General features: G+C 39.3%; 2 protein-coding genes across 2 annotated transcripts in view; both read right to left on the reverse strand.

Moving 5' to 3' along the window:
- The window catches only part of ADAMTS18 (ADAM metallopeptidase with thrombospondin type 1 motif 18), a 195,337-nt gene that overhangs the window by 79,367 nt on the left and 91,389 nt on the right, over window positions 1-24,581 (reverse strand). The window contains exons 9-11 of the mRNA XM_036750035.1: window positions 21,800-21,937; window positions 19,437-19,590; window positions 4,127-4,222 (exon numbers count right to left, since the gene is read on the reverse strand). Of these exons, the coding sequence (XP_036605930.1) occupies window positions 4,127-4,222; window positions 19,437-19,590; window positions 21,800-21,937 (388 nt within the window). The remainder of the gene's footprint in view (window positions 1-4,126; window positions 4,223-19,436; window positions 19,591-21,799; window positions 21,938-24,581) is intronic.
- LOC118844203 (40S ribosomal protein S20-like) lies at window positions 11,457-11,980 on the reverse strand. Its single transcript, XM_036752043.1, has one exon. It carries the CDS (start codon window positions 11,861-11,863, stop codon window positions 11,504-11,506), a length of 360 nt encoding a protein of 119 aa, XP_036607938.1. The 5' UTR covers window positions 11,864-11,980; the 3' UTR covers window positions 11,457-11,503.

Raw genomic sequence — 24,581 nt, forward strand, 5'->3', positions numbered from 1 at the left:
GAAGTGAGTAGAGCATGGGCCCTGGAGTCCGGAGGACCTGAGTTCAATTCCGGCCTCAGACACTTGACACACTTACTAGCTGTGTGACCTTGGACAAGTCATTTAACCCCAATTGCCCTTTGTGAGCTTGGGCAAGTCACTTAACCCCAATTGCCCTGCCTTCCCCACTGCAAAAAAAAAGTCTATCAACAAATGAACTACAGGGGTGAATACTTTCATTTCCTAACAAGGAGATTCATCATAGAGATGAACAAATCTAAAGGACAGACAGGTGCAGACAGAAGTAGATCTGGAAGAAACCTTGGACACTATTTAGTCCAAATCCCTCATTTTACAGATTAAGAAACTGAGGCACAGAGTGGCAACAAGACTTTCACAAGGTCATCTCTATAGTAAATTGCAAGGCCAGGACTCTAATCCATGTCCTCTGACTGCAAATTTAGAGCTCTTTCAAATATGCCATAAAAGACAATTAGCTAAGGGGAAGCAGATTTGGGGAATACATTAAAAGTTAAAGATTAGGTTGGTTCAAGAAAAATTTTCAGTACAATCAGTCCAAAAATGCTCAGTCTATTATACCCAACAAGTGGTCATGCAGACTTCCTTCTAAGACCTCTCTTGAGGATTAGGGACTCATTTCCTCCTATTCCATTCTACTTTTGAACATCTCCAATTCTTAAGGATGTTTTCCTGTCTTAAAAGTACCTAGGTGGTACAGTGGATAGAGCACTGGACATGGAGTCAGAAAGTTCAAATCCAACCTCAGACATTTATTAACTGTGTGATCCTGGGTAAATTAGTTAACCTGTGCCTCAGTTTCCTCAAATATACTAAGAGGATGATAAGAGTACCTACCTCCCATGGTTATTGTGAGGACCAGGTAAGAAAATATGTGTAAAGTGCTAAGCACACAGTACCTAGAACGTAGTAATTTAATAAACACTCATTTCCTTCCTTCCTCACATTAAGCCTAAATTTGTCTCTTTGAACTTCTGCTCATCACTAGTTCTGCCCATCCAGGCCAACTAAAACAAGCCTAATCCCTCTTCCACATAATAGCTCTTCAAATGTTTAAGACAACTATCACATCTTACCTAAGTGTTCTCTTGTCTAAGCTAAACACCCTCAGCTCCTTCCTTTGATCTCCACAAGGCCTCTCACCATGCTAATTATCTACCCTCCCCTGGATATTCACCAGTTTACTTATGTCCTGTGTAAAATATGATGCACAGAACTCCAAGTAGTATGACTAGGACAGAGTACACCAGGACTATCATCACCCTAGGCTGGGACGCAATGCCTTTCAATGTGGCTTAATATTACATTGGCATTCTTGGATGTCACCATACCATTTAGCTTATATGCCCCCCCCAAACTCCCAAATCTTTTTTCAGAAGAACTACTATCTAGTCATACTTCTTTCATCTTATAGTTATGAAGCTGATTTTTTTAACCCAAGTATAAGACTTTACATTTATCTTGATTACATTTCATTTTCTTTGATTCAGTCTGATGTCCTAGTCCCCCAAGATCATTTAAAATTTTTGACTGCCCAATGTAGCAGCTATTTCTTCAAGTTGTCTGTTATCTATAAATATGATAAACATTCCTTTCTCCAAGCCATTGATAAAATGTTAAACAGCATAGGGTTTACTCTGGGGAATGCTCTTGGAAACCATCTTCCAAGATCAAACTATTAAATCACTATTCCTTGGGCCCAAAAATTCAAAGAGTTTATGATTCATCTATTTATGCTATGGTCTGTCCCATATCCCTCCATGTATTCTAAAGAATGGCATGAAAACTTTTACAATTTACTAAATATTTCTATAAAATTTAGATATACTATTTTACCTACAATATTATTTTAGCATTAGTATCTAAAGTATTATCTATAATATTATTTTATCTACAAGCTGACCGTGATTCGCATTCTCTTCTAAGAATGAAGTACAAGAGAAGAGAAATCTTAATTTCATAGGGGAGGGTTTCGAACTCCTAATATGATATCAGGGGTGTTACAGAGGAAATTTATACTTCATATAGGTGTTGACCTAGACAACCTCTGAGTCCCTTTCAGCTCTGAGAGTCTATCGTCATAAACTGAATAGGAATTCAGAGAAAAAGGAGATGGAAATCCAGAATCTTTCTCAGACTTGGAGCAGGAATATCTTCTACAAAATCAGTCCCTAAAGTAGTGGTCATCTAACTTCCATATAAATGGCTACTATGAGAGAAATCTCACTACTACTGATAGCCCTCCAGGAGATTGACTTTGTAGAGGAGATTCCTATAAGACATTATTACTATCATTCCTATCTTACAAAAGAGAAAATGGGCTCAGGAAGGTAAATCATTGGCCGAAAGTCAAAAAGCTAAAAAGTGACAGAGTCAGTACTCAAAGCCAGAGCTTCCAAATCCACGGGGATTCTGGGCCTTAGTTTTCTAGCAAAATACATAATTTTGAAGCACTCTATCTTTGTACTCGACCCCTAGTAAAGTCTTCCACCGATACTCTCCTAGTCAAAGTTTATTGATTCATTGTGGTGAGAAATAATCAACCCTTAGTGGGCCACAACAATAATCACTGCTCACATTTAACGGTTATACATATTAAAGTTACAAGATGCTTCCTTCACAACGACCCTGGAGATAGTCGTTCAGGTAGAGAGACAGTCAAGTATTTATTATATTAATTAAGTACTTAGTATGTATCAGCCACTGTGCTGAACACTGTCCCTGACCTTGAGAAGCTCACATTCTAATGAGGGGAGACAATATTTATGTGACTATGTATTAAGATATATAGAGAGCCAATAACAAGTTGTTGCTGCTTGTCCTTCGTTCTCAAAGAGGACCATGACATCAGGGAAGTGATGCCATGGTATGCAGGTGAATTGGATTTAAGTGAGGGAAGGCCCTACAGTGTCACAAGCTTCACTTTCTCCTCCAAAGCCATCTGGGTCCAGTGGCAAGATATGGATCAGAATGACTAGAGATGGCCCTGGATGCAATGAAAGATCTTGGTCCTTTTAATTTAAGGTCTTTAATAGGTCTCAGTTTGACTGAGGCAACACCCATTCAGTGATTAAGGCTAGGTAAGAAATGAGGCAGAGAATGGCCTCTTTCACCTAGTCAAGAAAAAAATCAATCTGGAAGGGGGAGACCCTCAGGGTTTCTGGCCAAAACAGAAACAATTGCTAATTATGTTCATTCTGAGCCAATCAGGGACCAAACAATGACCAAGTGGGACTTGGCCTGGGACCTACTGGCTGGCCAATCAACGAGAACCAAAGTGATTTGAGTTTAAGGCATGGTTCTTAGGAAAAAAAATCTAGCCTGTAAATCCCCAGATATCCTGGGAAGTTTTAGCAATGAGCAGTGATCTCAGAGGGAAGGCACTAGCAGTGGAGACAGCAGGAAAATACGTTACAGGTGACATTTGAGTTCAGTCATGAAAGAAGCTAAGGGAATTAGGAGGCAGGAATAAGGAGAGAGGATATTTCAAGCACGGGGAGAGCCAGTGAAAATCCAGGGGCTCTTCAAGGTCACATAGCTAAGTATTATTCCTATTTTAGAGGTGAGGAAAGGCTCACAGAGATTAAGTGACTTGAGTAGAGTCACGCAGCTAGTAAATATTGGTGCTCTTACTGGAACCCACACCTCCCATTCTAAAGCCACTACAACATCAACAACAATAATGATGATGATGATGATGATGATGATGATGATAGCTAGCATTTCTATAGCAGTTACTTTATGCTAGGTACTGCGCTAAGTACTTTAAAAATATTATCTCATTTTTCACACCAAACCTGGGAGGGAGGTGCTATTATTATCCCCATTCTACAGCTGAGAAAACTGAGGCAAACAGAGGTTAAGTAACTCACCCATGGTAATACAGCTAGTAAGTGTCTGAGGCCAGATTTGAATTCAGGTCTTCCTGACTCCAGGCTCAGAGCTCAATCCACTACACACCAGGCTACTTATCTATTTAAGTCAGCCTTCTGTTGAATCAATCAATCAGCAAGCACTTATTAAGCAACCAGGATGCACCAGACTCTGTGCCAGAAACTGGGAATATAGAAACAGAAAAGAAACACAAGCCTGAGATGATGCAGTTTACCTTACTCAGACCACAAATGGTGCCTTCTGCTGCTGGCATGAATTTTGTCTCACATCTATGGCCTGTTCGATGGCACCAAAGTGATTTGCAAATATCCTGAAAGGGAAAGCAAAGAATAGTTAGGTGAAAGTGAGAAGGCATTCAGTATACCATATACACCAGCAGTTCTCAAAGGATGGCTCCAGGAACCCTGAAGGTTCCCAAGACCCACTAAAGGCATCTACAAGGTCAAAATTATTTTTCATAGTAATACTAATAAATTTTAAATTCTAAGGCACTAGATATTGATGGGATAGCTAGGTGGTACAGTGGATAGAGTGCCAGGCCTGGAGTCAGGAAGATTCATCTTCCTGAGTTCAAATCTGGCCTCAGTCACTAACTAGCTTTGTGACCCTGGGTAAGTCACTTATCCCTGTTTGCCTCAGTTTTCTCATCTGTGCTGGAGAAGGAAATGGCAAACCACTCCAGTATCTTTGCTAAGAAATCCTCAAATGGGGTCATGAAGAGTAGACCTGACTGAACAATTGAACAACAACAAATAACCCATGTAAACAAAAGTAGTTTGTGGGATCTTTAATAATCTTTAAGAATGTAACGGAGTCAAGGGGCAGCTAGGAGGTGCAGTGAGTACAACACCGGCCCTGGAGTCAGGAACACCTCAGTTCAAATCTGGCCTCAGACATTTGACACATGTACTAGCTGTGTGACCTTGGGCAAGTCACTTAACCCCAACTGCCCTGCCAAAAAACAAAACAAAACAAAAACAAAAAGAATATAAAGGAGTCCTGAAACTGAAATATTTGAGAATTACTGCCTCATTTCCCAGAGATATTTTTGACTAAAGAAAACCATAGAGCAGAGCCAGAAGGTATCAGGAACTTGGAAAAGCAATGAACACTTGTCAACAACAACTATTTATTAAGCATTGGCTATGTATGAGGCCCTGCGCTAAGCACTGGGGATACAAAGGAAAAAAATTTTTAAATGGCTCCTGTCCTCAAGGAGCTTATATTCTAATGAGAGAAACAACTATGTACAGATAAGATATGTATATATGTGTGTGTATATGTATATACACACACATATATACACACATATACATATATATTCATATATATACATATATATTCATACATACATATATACATATATACTCATATACACATATATTCATATATACATATATATTCATATATACACATATACTCATATATACATATATATTCATATATACATATATATTCATATATACACATATATATATACACACACACACACACACACATACATACATATATAGTGTAATGAGGAGGAAATTTCAAAGGCACTAGGCATGGCAGGGGAGTGGAGGGGGGTAAAGTAAAGGGAAAGGACACACCAGGAAAGATCTCTTTCAGAAGATGGGATGAGAGCTGAATCTTGAAGGAAGCCAGGGAGGAAGAGTCTAATTATATGGCACTTTAAGGTTTGAAAAGTGCTTATCTCATTTGATCTTCAAAACTACCCCATGAGGTACGTACTATTATCACCCCCATTTTACAGAAGAGGAAATGAAGGCTGGGAAAAATCAAATGACTTGTCAAGGGTCATACAACTAGCAAGCACCTAACGTAGGATTCAAACTCAAGCCTTCCTGGCACCAAGTCCAGCACTCCATCTAGTATACCACATTACTGCTGATGGGATCATGGATCTATCAAAATACTAAGAAGGAATTTTAATTTTCAATTTCAAAAAAATTAAATAGTTACAAAAGCAACAAATATCATATATGTCATCTTTAGGGAAGATATGAAGATCCAAGAACATAAGTTTAAAAGGATCTTAGAACATTGAATATTCTAGAAAGATACTTAGATTTTTATCTATTCCAAACTCTCACTATCCAGATGAGAAACTTGAGGCCATGCAGGGGACATGACTTGCCTAAAGTTATATAACCAGTCAGAAACAGTGTCCCTTGACTCTCGTTTCAATGCCCTTTCTGCAACTCTATTTGTTTTTGTTTCTTTTGTTGTATTTTTTTTATTACTGAAACTTAAATACACAATAAGAAAAGAAAAAGAAACATAAACTTAAATACTGAAACAGATACAAAATAAGAAAAAAAAGCATATAATGGTGTAACAACAACATTACTTGCAGCTGCTGTGGGGTGAAAGACCAATAACACCAGCACACAAGAGGGCTGCTTGCACACGTTCTTTGGTCTGCTTTTCTAAGGAAAGCAACTTTAAGGGGTTAACAATCTCACTTTAACTAAACATACATATACCATTGACTTAGTTCAGGAGGAAAAGCCAGCACCCTGAACTTCAGAGAGAATACAAACAGAAATTGTGAGCATACATTATACCAACAGAGCAAACACACACACACACACAGAAAACAACAGCCTCCATCTGTCTGACCAGGGAATTACATAGTTACCAGAGAGAGAGGCACCAACATCTGGGTTTTCAAAGGGGGGGGGGGGGCAAATCACTAACACTCTTCCAGTGAGTGTGCCCCCAAAGGCAAAAAAAAAAAAACAAAAAACTAACAAACAAACAAAAACAACCTCAGAGCTCTTATACCCTGTTCAGGGCCCTGAGGGCTCAGAGTTTACTTAGCAAAAAAGGTGTTGGGGCCTGGGGCCTCATACCTAGCTAGTGAAAGGGTATGGGCTTGCCTCTAATCAGGCCTCCTTTTGTTGGCCCCACCTGAGGTCTATTGAGGAGGTGGGAAGAGTCTTCAATCCCTGATCAGCATCACAAAAGCTTGGGCCTGCCTCTAATCAGGCCTTGAGGCCTATTCAGTTGGTGGGAAAGATCTTTCACTTATAGATTGGCCTCACAAATGGGAATAGCAGAACGTAAGAGAGGATTCAAAATATATACAGATAAATTTCCATTTCAAAAAAGCCTATATAATAAATCCTACACAGTGTGTTGAAAGCTGTCCATCTTTTCTTTGCTTCCTCTTTAGTTGTCTTTTGTTCTCTGCTGTCCACATTTTGCTTTGTTATTTTTCCCTCTTCTCCTCCCTCCCCCCTCCCCAAAGGCTATGATTAAGCATGGATATATTTGATATAGATATACAGATACACATATACATACATATATATACTTTCCCTAACAAATTCCACTTCTGATCTTTGTTGTTCTGTTTGTAAATATCTCTTATTTCCTATCCTTCCTGACTACTTTACTTCTACCCATTACCTTGTCCTCCTATTACTTAACCTACCCCCCCCCCCCCCAGGATCCCTCCCTTATCTTCCCATTCCTATAAATCTAAACCCCCTTACGTACCCTCCTTTGACCTATTCCCTTACCCTCTAGAAATCCCTCCCTTATCCTCTCAAGGATCCCTCCCTTGTCCTCTCATTCCCATTAATCTAAACACCTTCTATACCCCCACTTTAACCTACCCCCTCACTTTCCCCTCTAGAGAGCCCTCCCTTATCCTCTCCGCCCCCCCATCCCCAAAGTATTTTATTTCTTTCTGAATCTAGAAGGCTTTTATAGTCTCCTAGATATATATGTATTGTTCCTTCTTAAACCCATTTCTAATGAAAGCAGGTTTCCAGAACTAACAGTCCTCCTCCATCTAATTTCTCTGTGTCAGTTCTTCCCCTAGCACCTCATTTGTATAAAATAATTACTCTTGTTAGCTGTTCCTAAATAGTTTTACTTTGTAAAGTCATATCATACTCAGGTCTACCACCATCTTTCTTATGAACTACTCAATTACTAATAACAATCTTAGACATAAGTTTTACATTTTACATATGTAAAAGGTAAATAGTCTGTCCTTATTGAGCCCTTTGTAATTAGTCTTTGGTATGTACTTATATTTCTCTTGGCTCTTGTATATCAAATATTCTATGAAGTTTGGGTTTCTATTTTTTTTATAACAAAGTCCTGAAAGCCTGACAGTTCATTAAATATCCATTATTTTCATTTAGGCTTATGTTTAGCTTTGCTGGGAATGATATTTTCAGCCAGAACCCCAGTTCTTTTGCTCTTTGATATATATGTTCCAAGACTTGTGGTCTTTTAGTGTCACCGTTTCTAGGTCTTGTGTGATTCTAATTGTGGCTCTGCTGTATTTGTATTGTTTTTTCCTTTTGCTTGTAACATTTTATCCTTGAGCTGGGAGTTTTGAAATTTGACTATAACGTTCCTATGGGTTTTCCTCATAGGATCTCTTTCAGGTGGTGATTGGTAGATTTTTTTGTATTTCTACTTTCTCCTCTTTTTCTAATGCTTCAGGATAATTTTCCTTAGTTATCTCTTGTATTGTTGTATCAAGATTCTTTTTTTGATCATAGCTTTCAGATAGTCTGATTATTCTTATGTTTTTTCTTCTTGATCTGTTCTCCAGTTCAGTTGTTTTTCTTTTGAGATGTTTCATATTCTCTTCTATTTTTCCATTCTTTCTATTTTGTTTTGTTATTTCTTGACCTCTTAATAGTTTGATGACTTCCCCTTGCCCAGTTATGATTTTCAAGGAGTCATTTTCTTCCTTAAGATTCTGGATTTCCTTTTCTAATTGACTGACTTTCTTTTCATAATCATAATCTTGGGTTTTTTTGGATTGTTCTTTTCTTTTTTTTAGTTTTTCCTCAATCTCTCTCATTTGATTTTTAAATTCTTTTTAAAGTTCTTTTATGAATTCTTTTTGAGTAGATGACCATTTGACATTACTCTTTGGGGTAGAAGAGGGTTTCTTTGCTTCAGTATCCTCCTCTGAAGATGAACCCGAGTCTTCTCTATTCCCATAGTAACTCTCTATGGTTGCATTCTTTCTCCTCTGCCTGTGCATTTTTTTTTATTTGTAGTAACTTAGTTTTTATAATCACCTATAGTCCCGGGGTATGGAGGATGGTGCCTCTGGCCTCAGGTCCTCCTTCAGTTCTCCCCTCTGGCTTGGAACTGGAACCAAGACGCCCACTGTCCTATAAGTGCCCACAGACAGTGGTGTCTCCACCCCCTTGCGTCTGCATTCATGAGATGTGTGCTAGTTCCTTCATGCCCAGTGGTGTCTGCAGCACAGCTGGGTCTGGCATTCCTTGTCAGCAGAGTTTCCTTTGATCTTCTCCAGCTCAGTTGCCCAACATCCCTCACTTTCCTGGGGGTAAAACTTCCTGGTCTGGGACTAAGGCAACCTCCCAAACCAGCTAATCCCAGGGCCTGCTGATTGTTGTTTAAGTGGACCAAGGACTTAGCCTGAAGGTGTTTACTTTCACAGGGACCAAACCTCATCCTTGGACTTTTCTTTAGATCTTCTCCAATTGTCCCAAGAAGACCCCTGTTCTGCTCCTGCTCTTATTTGTTTTTACCACTCAGTATTTGCCCCAAGGCACTATTTCATCTCTTTTGGTGGGGGAAAATCTTGAGAGTTTGGGATTTTCTGATCTACTCTACCATCTTCCCAGAATCCTCTCCTTTGTTGTGTTTTAATAATTAATTAAGGCTGCAATTCTGAGAGAATTTTGATGACGCTTGCAAAGAACTCATATTGTTAAAAAAAATCATCAGGGATAGAAAACAGGGGGGCACTCTCAGAGTTATTAAGTTATAATCTGAAGTTTTTGCCTTATTAATGTCATAAAACCAAGGCTTTACTAAGCATTTTAAAAACCATCCAGGTCCCGTTCCCCTAGTCCCTATCCCAAGGTGAAACTGATGGCATAGTGCCAAAGCAACCAAGACTAGATGGGGTGGGACTATTTGTAACAATGCTTTCTGAGTTAGTGAAGGGTCAAGGTCAGTGAAGGCAGGTTGAGCTAAGAGGCAAAGGTTGATTACCAGCTTATTTGTGAAAGAGGGACACAGCCAAGAAATCCATCTATAGGGAGCTGTGAGATCCAAGAGAGGAGGAAGAAGCAATAATCTGAGACCAAGCAAAGGTCACAAAAGTCAGACACCAGATAGATCAAGGAAACAGATCCAAGCTAGTGTAAAAGGTTTCTCACAATCCTTCCCCCTCTGGGAGTGCAAGTACCCACCGTGAATTTTTTAAATGGAGTGTGGAAAGCTAGCCAAACCTGGCCATGTATTTCCCATTAAGCCACAGCCATGGATGGCTACCACTCACTTCCACTGCATAGAAGCTAACTACTGTTAGCAAATGAGACAGATGAAGAAACTGCCTAGTTTTTCATGGTACAGAACTGAGGCAACAGTGAAGGCAATAACTTAATGTGGAGTGTCTGGTGAGAACATGAATGAAGAAGTGAGATTCATAGAAACTGGGAAATAAGCTTTAATGGCACTCATTTTATTGATCTGGGTCCCCTCTTCCTTTTGCGTATCTGAAGTGTGTATGTGGGTGTCCAGAGGTCTCTATTTGACCTAGGTCATGTCTCATATTTCTACTGCACTTACTCATAGCATGACCCAGAAGAGTCAAGTAACAATGAAGTTATGAAATAAAATGTAGCTTAATGCTACCTCTCTAAATGGTACCAGCTAATGGTACCCATTTTCTCATGGCTTACATACCTGGACCACAGTAGGGGCTCAGAGATATCAAGCCACCCAGGAGCCATGACATATTAGTGACTGAGAACCCTGGTACATGAATATTTCATAAATCATGTATTATTAGAGCTGGAAGGGGATTCATTGGTCATTATACAGATAGAGAAACTGAGGCACAGAGAAATCATATAACATATGCAGGATCACACACCTAATAGGTAGTGATATCAAAAGTCAAATCCGGATCTTCTGATTCCATGTTCCAGGCTTTCTATTACACTAGTGTGTATTCAGTTTATCTTAAAAGCACTGTATAAATGTGAGATTATTATTGTTATTGTTCAGTCATGGAGAGGAGAAAGGAGGAAGATCACCAGGATTATCAACTCATAAAAGAGCAGTAAGAGGAAAAATATCCTTCAGGAAGCTGAACATAATCATATCATAGCAAGAACCCAAGCAAGATTATCCCAAGACCACCTATAAATTTAACTGAAAGGACAACAAACATGAAAAATGTAACAGGTCTGTCAGTGTTGCCATTATAAACTATTTTTATCCTGTATAAAAAGTAGAAGCACCACATTTGGACTCCCCTATATGCTAAATAAGAGCAGAAATGGCATTAAGAAGTACAAAGCCACAAAGGGCAACGGATCAAGTGTACACTGAAGAAATGTATGCTGGAGAAAACATAATTTTTAAAGCACCGAGAAATCAATTTTCAAGATTCCTGAAAGAGGTAAAGATATTAAAAAACGGCAAAAATATCACAGAAAGTATTACTGTCCCCTGCCCCCCACCAGCTACTGAACAAATTTATCATAAATTAATAACTACCGACCCACATGAGTACTTTCTTTTTTTTTTTAATAGTTGCAATCAATTTATTAAAAGAAATGATTGGTTAGGCATCTGCAATGGTGACTTCAACTTCTACACCTGGTTCAATGCTGATAGATGTGATCTGTTTAACAATTTCAGAAGGACTGTGCAAATCAATAAGGCGTTTGTGGATTCTCATCTGGAACCGATCCCAAGTCTTTGAACCTTCACCGCAAGGAGTTTTTCTAGTTGTGATCCGAAGTGTCTTGGTGGGCATTCGAACAGGTCCCTTCACTTTCAAGTTCTTTTCTTTGGCTCCTCTGATTAGGTCAGCACACACTTTCTCGAGTGATTTCACATTGCGGCTGGTGAGGGTGATACGGATCCGGTGAATGGCCACTTCGGGCTCCACAAGGGTCTTGCTGGTGTCTTTGAATGCCATGACAGTGGAGCGGCTTCCTGACCGACTTATTCCTCGGTGAGAGCGAACAGCGGTGAGTCAGGAGGAGGAGAGGCAGGGACTGCCGACTCCACGCAGGTGCAGCCTGCGATACCTTCACCAAAGAGACATGAGTACTTTCTAATTTCTAAAACATCTTTATTAGAAGGATCCACACACATATTGAGTATCCTTGATGAAAATATAAGACGAAGCTATACCTGACCAGATTGTGCTTAGAAAGAAAGATATTGTGTAAAGATGTGTGACATCATGGAAAAATCCCTGGATTTGAAGTTAGCCTGAATTCAAACCTGGCTCTGAAACTCTTTGGATAAGTCACTTAACATTTCTGTTTCTCAGTTCCCTCCACTCCAGGATCAGCCATATCATGGCCTGTGGAGTTACTACTAAATAGTAACTGTTTCTCTTTTGGCCAGGAACCCTGAGGGTCTTCCCCTCCCAGTTTGATTTTTTTTTTTGAGGTTTGATTAAAGGGGCCATCCCTTGATTAACTTCTTAAAGAGGCCTATTCACTGAATGGGTGTTACCTCACTCAAAGTGAGAACCTGAAAAGACCTTAGCCTGACAGGGCCAGGGTCTCTCAAAGCATCCTGGGCCATTTCCAATAGTCCTGGTGCATATCAGGCCACTGGACCCAGATGGTTCTGGAGGAAAAAGTGAGGCTGGTGAACTTTCATAGCCCTTCCTCTCTCAAATCAAAGTCAATGGCAAGCCATGTCATCATTTCCCTGATGTCATGGTCCTCTTTGAGAAGGAAGGACAAACACAACAACAACAATAAGACGAAGCAGGCTTTTACAATCTATAGTAAAATACCTTTTCAGTAAGTGAAGTGAGTGAAAGGTTTGAAGAATATGCACTCCAAATGTGCCTTTATTTTATTTATTACAAAAATACCTAACTTAGTAGAGGCAAGGATCTCTTCCAACCAGAACCTCCCATACAGGTATCAAGATCACATAAGACTCCTTGATCAAGATAAACAAAGCAACAACTTTGTTCATTGATACTCTAGTTATCCATATGAAACAAAGCATAAAAATCAGTCAATCAGGAAGGATCTATTAAGTACCTACTATGCACCAAGTAGTATGGCAGGTGCTAGGGATATAAAAACAAACAGAAGTAGTCCCTGCTCTTAAGCCCATATTATATCAGGGGAGAAAACACATACATAAATAATAATATATAGAATATATAAAAATAAGGTCATTTAGGAAGAAAAGGTGCCAGGAATCATGAAGGATCAAGAAAGGCTTCATGTAGAAGGTCATGCTCAAGCTGAGGCTTGAAGAAAGTCAAGGAATCTAGGAAGTGGAGTTGAGGAAGAGGTGCATGAAATGGGGACTGGCCAGTGTGAAGGCACAGCAACAAGAGATGGGAGGCGGGGAGGTCATATGTGAAGAACAACAAGAAGTCCAACTTTTCTCTAGTTTCAGGAATTGGAGTAATGTATAAAAATGAGGTGGAATAGGTAGATTAGAGCCAGGTTCTGAAAGGCTTTAAAAGCCAAAAAGAGAAATTTATATTTTGTCCTAGAAACAATCATTTAGTCAGTAGGGCAGCTATATGGTCAGACCTAGCCCTTAAGGAAAATCAATGGGAGATAAATGGAATATGGATTGGAGGGGTTAGAGGCAGGGAACCCAATCAATAGGCAGTAGCAATAGTCTTAGCTGAAAGGTGAGAGACTGAACAAGAGTGGTGACTATTTGAACAGATGTGGGAGATAGTTAAAGGTAGAAACAAGACTTGTCAACTGACTGGATATGTGGGATGAGGGAGAGTGAAGAACTGAGGATGCCTGAGATAGGATAATGACTTAGGCTCGGAACTGAAAAAGAGGAAAGAAAGGGCTGGGTTGTATGTGGGGAACAGTATAGTGTTTTTGATTTGCCCAAGTAGCTACCTAAAACAAAAATCCAGACTTTTATTACCAAAAATTTTCCAGCGATGTAGTATGACTGTGAGAATAGTATGGAATACTGTAGTATGCTAAGAATCTACCCAGAGGGCAAGGAGGAGATGCATGGTGGCCATAAGCATCATAAAGGATATCATCCAGGAAATGTACGTGAAAAGATATACTATTCACATAGCAATATGGAACAATTATGATAACAGTCCAAGCGTTGCACTGGCATTCACAGAACATAAAAAGACCTAAAGGAAGACCTCCAGTGCATCATGGGAATTTTATACAGGAAAACATGGACAAGATGTATATTGGTTGAAGTGACAAAAAGGTGGATTTTTATTTGCAGCATTGGAAGTAGTACCCACATTAACATGGTCAAAGATTCAGTTGAAATACAGAAATATTATCACTATCATTACCATTATCACTCTCATTATTTTCCCTTGCAGTCCAGGGTTCTCCAAAAAGAAAAGAGTAGTCCAAAGAGAAGAGGTCATGCCTACAGTCAGTGGGTCAGTCAATCAACATTTATTAGGCTTTATTGTTAGCCCTGTTAGATGAGCAATCAACACCGTGGCCAATGACTGTGGTAACCCTGAGAGCAACCACCTGATTCACTACTAAGTAAACAACGTCAAAGCCCGAGGGATCGTGGATTGAATACTGTTATTAATGTAAGTGGTACTTGAGGTGGCTTCACTGAGGATACTTAAAAAGGAGCATAGATGACTACCAGTCCTGGTAGTTTTAAGTCAGGTACCTAGCTTTTGTGCCTTTAGGTAAGTGGTTTTGATTGCCCAAGGAATGGAAGAACTGGTTGGAAACCCAACATGTGGAAAATCTATAGTCTGGATTTTCTAGGGAGAATTGCTCCTGGCATGGGGATGTGTTTGGGTCACTTCTCTGATGCACTGACAAGTAAGGAACAACTAGGGAAAGGCATGTGCCTGTGTGTCCCTTCTCCAGACGTCTGCTCTTGTGGCAATGATTGGCACTGTCCCCCTGTGGGGAGAGGTAAAAGTTCCCACAAGGTCTGAGTCTGATGAGGCCTTCAGGAGACAGCTTTGACTATTTTTCTAGGACTGCTTTATTACCCTATGGTAATGTCACAATTCTATGTCCATACTATAGAAACTGCATCCTCTTCTTTACCTGTCATTCTAGAAGACCTAGTGCAAGAAGTTCACAAACTACTCACGGAGCCAATACAGGAACAGCAGGCTGTGACATGGGCATCCTATGCTTAGAGACAGTGTCCTTGGTTTATATAACTATGGACCTAAACAACCACTTAGGATACATGAAGAAAGGGCCGACTCGGGGCTGGAAACACATAGCCTTTTTCCAAGGCAGAGAGGTGGTGGACTACAAGCAAAGAAAACTGCCTACATTACCCAATGAAATTGACGTTATTTTGCTTAAGTTTTTGTTATAATGGAAGGTTCTATCAGGGGTGGCTATTGGAAAGTGACCACAGTATAAAAAGCATCAATAAAACATTAATGTTTAAAATGAAAATAAAACCTATTATGCTGCGAGGGTAAGAGGAAATTGCTCAGTTGATGCCACTGAAGGGAAGGAGTGACAATCAGGTATTATTGTAACTTACGGGGTAGCAATACTGGGTTAGCCAGTGGTACCCTGGTCATCGAGACACTTAGCCACTCGGAGTCTCAGCTTCCTAATACGTAAAATGGGGATAATTATGCCTGGATCTTTTATTTCATTGAGTTTTCTGAGAATCAAATGAGGAGATTTATGTAAATAATGTATAAATTTCAGCAACTAGATAATAGTTACTTGGTATTTGTTAAGTGAACTTAACATACTTATTGGAAAGTGAAACAAGTCCTTTCTCAACTCAACTGCTGAGCATTTTGCATTTGTCTAGATATTTGTTTTAATGTACCCATAGAAAAAACTGGCTAAGTTTAACTAATAGTGGTAAGATTTAATTTCAATTCAATTCAGCAATTATTTACTGAACACCTACACAGTACAGAGCACTATGCATGATACTGGTAGGACATTCTAGTAATGATGTTCTGTAAGAAAGCTGAGATGCAGGTCTGGAACTCAGAAGAAAAGTCAGAACTACTGATACGAATTTGGGAATCATCTCCTTATGAGGGGTGAGGAACAGCTGAAGTTATGGGAGAGAGGGAGATAGCCAAAGGAGAGGATAGAAAGAAAGAAAAGAGCAGGGTTCCCCAAAAACAGACTCTGGGAGGATACTGACCTAAAGGAGTCATGAAGTGGACAAAGGACTTTTTGGAAAGGTTGTGGAATGACAGGAACGTTGTGTTGTTAGTGGAGCTATGAATCGATACAACCATTTTGTAAGCAATTTGGAATTATGCAAATGTCTATACCAGAGATCCTACAATTAAGTTTATATACCAAAAAGGTCATTGATAAGAAGTCCCTGCATACACCAAAATAATTATGGCAGTGCTTTTTGTGGTACCAAAGATTTGGAAGCAAAGTAGATGCCCATTGATTGGGAAATGATTAAACAAATTGTGGTACATAAATGTAATAGAATATTATTGTGCTATTAAAAATGATGAATATAATGAATACAGAGAAGAATGGAAAGATTTATAATAATCTGATGCAAAGTGAAGTAAGAAGACCCTAGAAAACAATATATACAAATACTATAACAAGCAAATGGAAAGGACAAGCACAAAATAATAAAAAAATCAATGCAGCAAAATTACAACAAACAAGCATGAGTACAAAGAAGACATATGAACAAATACCCACAACCCACTCCTTTGCAGAGGGAGACACCTCAAATGTGTTATATTGCATATATTTTCGTACTTTTTCAGTACATTGATTAGTTTTTCTGATTTTTGCTCTTTTTTCTCTTCTTTTTTTTTTCCTTTAAAAATAATACCTGTTATAAGAGCAGGTTCTCTAAGAGGGAGGAGGGGAATGGATACTGGAAGAAACACAAAAGACATCAATAAAAGTAAAAAAAAATAGGATCATAGGGTTAAAATTAGAAGGGACGTTAAGGGTCATCTAGTTCAACTCCCTCATTTTATACATAAGGAAACTGAGGCACAGAGACACAAAATGGCTTGCCCAATGTCAACAGGTAATAAGTGTTAATAAGGGCTAAGATTCAAAGTCCTTTGACTCCAAATCCAGTGTTCTTTCCACTTCACCAAGATGAAGACTCAGAAAAATTAGTAAGAAAGGTAGGAGAGCAACCAGGAGAGTATGGTATCTCTGAAGTTAATGGAAAAGAGTGGCGTATTCAACAATGCCAAAAGTTTTGAAAAGATCAAAGAGAATGAAGTGTAAATAAAGACTGCCAAATTTGATGAGGAGGATATTGGTGACCTAAATGGAAGACAGAGCACTGGATGGCAAAAATTCAACTGCAAGAGGTTGAGGAGCGAGTAGGTGGTGAGGAAATGGAAGCTTTGGTATGGACAATTTTTCAAGAGATTTAGTAATGAAAAGAAAGATGGATGGACTAGAAGAGTCAAGGGGAAGCTTTTTTTTTTTTAACTAAATGAAGATTGAAGAGACCTGAGCATATCTGTAGGCATATGGGAAGGATTCAAGATGCACAGGGGGGAAAGGAGATACTACTATCTCACATGTCAATTGATACAGTTCATCAAACTGAAAGGAATTAGCAACTGGTAAAATTTTGTATCAGCAACTTCATTGTGGTGAAGAGTGCTAGATTTAAGAGTCCAAAGACTTGGGTTTGAATCCCAGCTTTTTCACTGATCTCAGCTGTGTGACTCTGGACAAGTTATTTAACCCAGAGTTGATACTGAGTAGGCAAAGGAGGCGACCACCTAGAGCACGATACCTAAGAGGGGAGCGACAAGGAAACCTTTCAGTATGACTTGTACCTTCACATCTTCTTACTGTTAGATGATTCTGCTCTCCCTGGCACATGGGTATTTATTCAGCGATGCCCGGTTGTATGTGTTAAAGTGAAAGCTCAAACACTTAATTTCTTCTATTTACACTAAAATTCATATGACCGCCCCACTCCCTTTATCTCAAGACTGTTCCATAATCTTGGAACCAGCATTAATGGGCTCCAACAATATACCTCAAAGACTACGGTGTGCCTTGACCAAATGAGTTTGGTAAATGATGCTCTAGATCAGCGCTTCTTAAATTGTGGGTCATGACCCCACAGTTTAAGAAGTGCTAAAGAAGTCACAAGTAGATAAAGTTTAAGAAGCCCTGCTTTAGATATCTTGAGAACAGGCTGTATATGTTTGCTGAGGGCTGCCTGTATAACAGGACCCAGTAATGTAATGAGAACATTGGATCTGGATTCAAAAGACTTGAGTTCAAGTCCTATCAATCCTTTTTACATGCTATATGACCTTAAGCAAGTAATTTTCTCTGAAACCTACTGCCCTCATGAGAATAATAATATATGACACACACAGTTTGGATGTAACCTCTAGTTGCATGTTATTTTAGAAGACGTAGTTTATGAGAGAATAACAAATGAATGAAATAAAAAAGCATTTGTTAAACATGTGCTATATACCTAGCACTGTGCTTAGGTTCCTGATATTTGTTTAACACACAATCTTTAAAGAGTTTATCATCCTTTTTATTCTCACAATAGCCCTGTGAGTTAGACAGGGCAAGTGCTATCAATACCATTTTACTGAGGAAAAAACAGATGTAGAGATGTTATCAGACCTAGGACAAGGCATCTGTGCACCCCAAAGTTTGGGAATGATCCATACCCACCCTCTGAACAATGTGCTGTGCCTCTTTGAGAAGCCCACACTGCTGAAGCACACAACCCATAGTTCCCATTTCTAAAGTGCCTTATGGTTTACAAAGTGCTTTCCTCACTCTTTAAAATTGGGCAGTACAAACAAGAAATTGAGGCTTGGACAGGGGAATTGAACTGCCGTATTCATTCACTGTCAAGTGTCAGACTTTTTCACTTTTTACCAGAAATGGAAAATGAGGTTAAGAATCATAAATTGGCCGGGCATGATGGTTCATGCCTACCATGTGGTTCCTGCTACCAGGAGAGCTGAGGCAGTCATTTCTCTAGAGCTCTGTAGTTCTGAGTGGACTAATTGAATCAGTGTATACACTAAGTCTGGCATCTATATGGTGAACCTTCAGGAGTTGGGGGTTGAGGATGGGGCTACCAGGTTACATAAGGACAGGAAAACTGTAACAGGTCAGAAATGAATGCCAATCATTGGTGAGATCAGGCCCATGGGTGGTCCCTGAACTTTCAGCCTGGGTGAGACAGGGAAACCAAGCTTGAAAAATAAAAGAATCATGAAGTGAGTTGCCCAAGGACACACATCTAGTAATTGGCAGGTTCAGGACATAAGTTTATATTCTCTGGCTCCAAATCCAATAATCTTTCCTACTTCAGCTTTTTGCCAAAGTTTTTCCCTGAGGAAAGATCATGATGGTCCATTAGACCAAGTTATTTTGTGGACAATGACTCAGGCAGCTTCATTATTACACCAGACATAAGGTGCTGACACGACTTCAGCACACCCAGTCTCTGTCAGTCTGTAATAGGTACATCATGAACAAGCCCCTTCAGAACGATAATACAAGCTTGAAAAGGTGCCCTTCCTCTACTTCCTCCTCGCCTACCTTCACAAAACTGAGGCTGCAAAGTTTGGCTTTTGCTCCAAATTGCCACTTGCACTGAACATCTGCATCATAGATCTGCCCTGGGAGCGTGTCCGGGTATTTATACTGTCCTGTTTGCTTTGGTTCGTCAACTAGGCAGGAGGCCTGGGCTGTGCTGGAGGAAAAACAGATGTACATTAGTTACTGCATTTAGTTTTAGATTTCTACATTAAAAAAAAAGCCCACACACACCCTATTCATATATTTGTGCAACAGTTACTTCAATATTTCAGAGCATGTGAGATCTCATCTATATGGATACACCTTCAAAGGTACGTAATGTAAATCATCCACCTTGCTCCTTGTCATGAGTGTCCATTATCCCATGTCCTTCCATAAATCTTGCATTGAGAATTCATCCATGTGCTTGGGGACTTCCCTTAGATCCCTTGACACTCTGTGTATACCCAATGGAAAATGTTGCCTGTCCATCTGTTATCTCATATGGCTTCCTACTATATGACTACACTGCCTTCTTTCTCAGCCATCCATCTTTCTGTAACAGGAGGGGTGGGAAAGACTGAAGCCACAGTGGGTGGGAGGGCAACAAAAAATAGACTAGTAGTTCCCAAACTATGCTCTGTATAACTTTGGTATCCCTATTAAAGTGAATGGAGAATCTGAAAGGGAACATTTCAATGCTAGCAGTATTCTTCACAGTAGAAAATTAAATGAGAAATTATCCAGGCATGGAATCCAATTCATAGTTTAGGGTTGGAAAGGACCTTTAGGATTGTCTCCCAGTGGAAGGCTGGAAGATTTCCCAAGTGAAGCCCAAAACAGATTAAAATGTAAGATCCATTTCTATTTGAGTTTGAAAGACCACTGGTCTAATGCAACACCTTAATGTTACAGTTGAGGAAACTAAAGCTCAGAGAGGAAGTGGTCACACAGGTAAGCAGCAGCAGAACACCTGAATAAACATTGCTATAGGCCGATGTAGTGGAGACAAGTGTCACTCAGTCTCCCTATAACTAACTGTGTTTATGATTTCCAAAAAGCCTTCATCTACACCAATTCCTTGTACAAATACAATATAACTGGTGAACTGGAATGTCTCCATAGGTTACTGAAGCTGAAAGGTCTTTGTTTTTTTCCATAAACATAAGATTTTAGCCAAGATGAACACATTTAGAAGCTTCAATAATTGACCTGTATTCAAATGTGTTTCATACGATTAAGCTTTTCCCCATTTTTAATTGTGATTCTAGGGTTTAAATTCAGCTCAATGATTTGAGGTCTCATCTTTTCTGATGAAACAGCATATTATAATCTTCAGAGTGCTGGGCTTGGCATTAGAAAAACTAAGGTTCACTTTGACCTCTAATATTATCTATGTGACTCCGGGTGTCATTTAATGTCTTTGTGCCTCAAACAATTTCCTGAGGATTATCTACTGAATCATAATTGGGTTCTAGTCTACATTGGTGGAAGGAATTTCCACACCAGGAAATGTCAAAAACACAGATCCTGAACTCTTTATATATTAAGTCTCTATCCACTTTTATCTTCAGAGAATCCTCCAAGGCAAAATTAGTCAGGGTTAAAAAAAATCAGTTTTCACTATTTACATAGTATGTCTCCACTCACTTTTGTATGCAGAGAATCCTCCAAGGCAAAATATAGGCAGGTTTAGATTCCTAGCTTGATTGACATGATGGCCAAGGAGACAGAGGACCCATTTAGTTAAATGATCAGTTCCATTCTTGCTTTCCACCATTTTCCTACTCTGTTTGACAGAATTGACCCAATTGATGCTTTGTTTGTTGTTGGGGGCAGGGAGTACCAAACTCCCAGTGGAAGGCTGGCAGAATTCCCAAGTGAAGCCCAAAACAGATTAAAATGTAAGATCCATTTCTATTTGATTTCGAAGGGGGGGAACCAGATAGTAACAACCAAGAAGTGAAGTAGTTCTCCTTTGGAACAAACCAGAAGAATATGTCTACCCAAGAGGCACCATACTATACATGGCTGGTCTCGGTGTTAGATCTAGGTTCATACACTGGCTTTGCCAATGACTCATTTTGTGGCCATGGGCAAATCACTTAACCTCTCCTGGGCCTCAGTTCCCTCCTCTATATATTGGAGATAATATTTGGCAAGCCACTGAATCCAAAGCTGAGACTTAGAATTGGCACCTACTCACCTATATCAGAAGGCTGAGGAAGTCACTGAACTATTGTCACTGTCATTGGCTCACCATTCAACAAGGCAGCTGGGGCCATCTTTTGTGAACATTGGCCTCTACCCTATTTGTCACTGCTTGCAACACTACCCAGAGAAGAATTCTATTAGACAGTCTACTTTGTTTCTTCTGGCCATACCTGAGGAACTTGGTGAGATATTGCCTACTGCAAGAGGACCAAGAGAACACCCCATTGTTTCCAGTTAGAGTGGGGGACATGATGTTGCCTTCAGCCTTTCTGCAAGGATTCCCCTCTCCATCATGAATCATGCCAAAGCTGAAAAATAAGGATTGTAATAATAAAATTTTTGTTGCTCAATCTCCCTATTTATCAGCTATGAATAATAACAGGTATCCATATAGAATATCCAAGAATCAAAGGATTAAAATGGGAGAAAACAATGAGACAAGTTATCATTTGGTCAAATTCCTTGCCCTCTCTGAACCTGTTTCCCCATCTACTAAATAAGGGTTTTAGACTAGAGACTAGATCAGGGATTCTTAACCTGGACCACAGACCAATGGATGTGTGGAGAGATCTCAGGGGGTTCATGAATGTAGATGGGGAAAATTACATCTTTATTTCAATATAATTGGTTTCCTTTATAATCCTGTGTCTTTTGTGCATTTAAAACATTATTCTGAAAAGGGGTCCATAGGCGCCACTATATTGCCAAATGGTTCTGTGATATAAAAAAATAGGTTAAGAATCCCTTGGACTAGATGATTTGTGTCAAAGGTCCCTTTTATTTCTGACATTCCATGTTCTATAGCTTAAGGTCCCTTCTTGATCTAATATTCTAAGTCTCTGTTCCAAGGTCACTTACAACCAATCAATCAATTAAGTATTTTAAAGCATACAAATATAATGAATGGAACAATCCATCCAACACTCAATGTATTATGTTCTAAGGGCACTGGCAAATCTGGCATACTAGGTTCCATATTCTAAGGGTCCTTCCAGCTTAGACATACTATGTTCCATGTTCTAATAATTTATATACTGAGCTTCCTTTCAGTTTCAAGAGTCTCTGAATCTATGAAGGTTTTTTACACTATGTTGGAACAGTAAAAGAAATGAAATTTTGTTTCCTATCATGTTCAACTTAATTCAATAACCTCATATTAAATACCTAGTGCATGAAGAACACTCTAGTTGGTACTGGGCAGAGGTGGAGGCGGTGTGGCACAAAGATGAAATGTGATAGTTCCAGTGCTCATAAAAAGTTTATAATCTTTCATAGAGGATAAGACATGTACTTATATACTCCAAAACTTAGAAGAAACCTATGATTTCATCCATATGAGCACTTCCTTCATGGATGCAAATGATATCCATACATTAGTAGAAAATCTTCATGAATTACTGTGGCCAAAACAGTCTCGATGCAGTGGCTCAAATGTAAGGTGATGAAGTTTAGCTAGGTTTGTCCTTGGATGATAGACACATATCTCCAGCGCCATCACTTGAAGCCTTTCCAGCTTGGAAAAGCCAAGTGCTTGCATTCCCTTGGCAAAGCCTTGGAAAGCCTAGGGTCCTCTTGACACCATTATAAGGCCTCAGAGGAGGATGGGGTAGAAGCACATCAACCATCATAATAGAAACTGAAATGTGGTACAATGTGGCCCAATAATGAGGTATGGTCCTAAAAGTGGACTTTGAAAGATGTAAGCCAGGAAAGAGACATCAATAAATCTGAATAGTTACTACGCAGAACTCTCAGGTCTATACAGCTAAAAGCAATGAAAAGGGATAGATAAATCTTATCCAAGTGGGAAAACAGGTTATCCTAGGACTTGTTATGGATATTCAGGACTATATTGCTAACAACAACAACTAATCCCTTCTGCTTCCTATTTCCTATTAGGAAGGAGTAGTGGATGGGTACAGAAAGATTTTCCCAAATAAGAATAATAATAATAAATCACATTTATATAACACTAAGTATATTCAGTCCCCTAAATGGTAGCCACTGAATCCATAAAAATTCATGGGCATAGATTGTCCAAAACTGGAAAGAGCTGCCTCTGCACATAATTAATTCCTTCACTTACCAAAGGGGTTTGAAGCAGAAGCTAGATAACCCTTTGTTAGGGATATTTTAAGTGAGCTTCATGACTTGGATTGGAGCCAGACTAGATGTCTCTATGAGTTCCTTCTGGATCTTTTGAATCATTCCATAATCTTAATATTATCTTGTTTATCTGCACTATCACTTTACAATACATCCCCAATTTTACAAATTAAGAAACTGGGCACAATGGAGGTTAAGTGACAGCAAATCATAAAATGCTGGAGATACTAAGTGTCAGAACTACTGACACATTCAACCTTCTCTTTTCACAAATGAAGAAATTGGGGCCCAGAAAAGGAAAGTGACTTTCCCAACATGACACAGTTAGTCATCAGAGATTCAAAGCCAAGTAAAAGGATAATATTATTATGAAATGTTGAAATTGAAAGACCTTGGAGATTATCCCATTCAGCTCCCACATTCTATAGGCAAGAAAACTGAAACCAAAGAAAAGTTTCATGACTCAGCCAATGTCATGAAAACAGCAAGTAGCAGAGATGGCACTCAAACTCAGTTCATTTGCCTGAAAATCCAGGCCTCTTTCTACTGTATTATACCTCCTCACTTGTGAAATGCTGCCCATCACAGATCCTGGGAGACATTGGGCAACATCTACCACCCTGCCCCCACCCCATGACTCAAACACTCAATTGCTAAGACAAAGACTAGCCTTACTCTGGGCCACTTTGATGTGCAACCTCTGAGATTCAGATGAGGAAAACAATGGACTAAAACGTAATGAGTTCTAGGCACTGCAGGAAATTGATCAAAAGGAATTTGAGGATGATATTCTATACTGAGGAAAGGGGAGAACTGATGATTAATACATTCTGATTGGGTAGCTAT

This window comes from Trichosurus vulpecula, chromosome 3 (assembly GCF_011100635.1).
Source record: "Trichosurus vulpecula isolate mTriVul1 chromosome 3, mTriVul1.pri, whole genome shotgun sequence".
NCBI lineage: Eukaryota > Metazoa > Chordata > Mammalia > Diprotodontia > Phalangeridae > Trichosurus > Trichosurus vulpecula.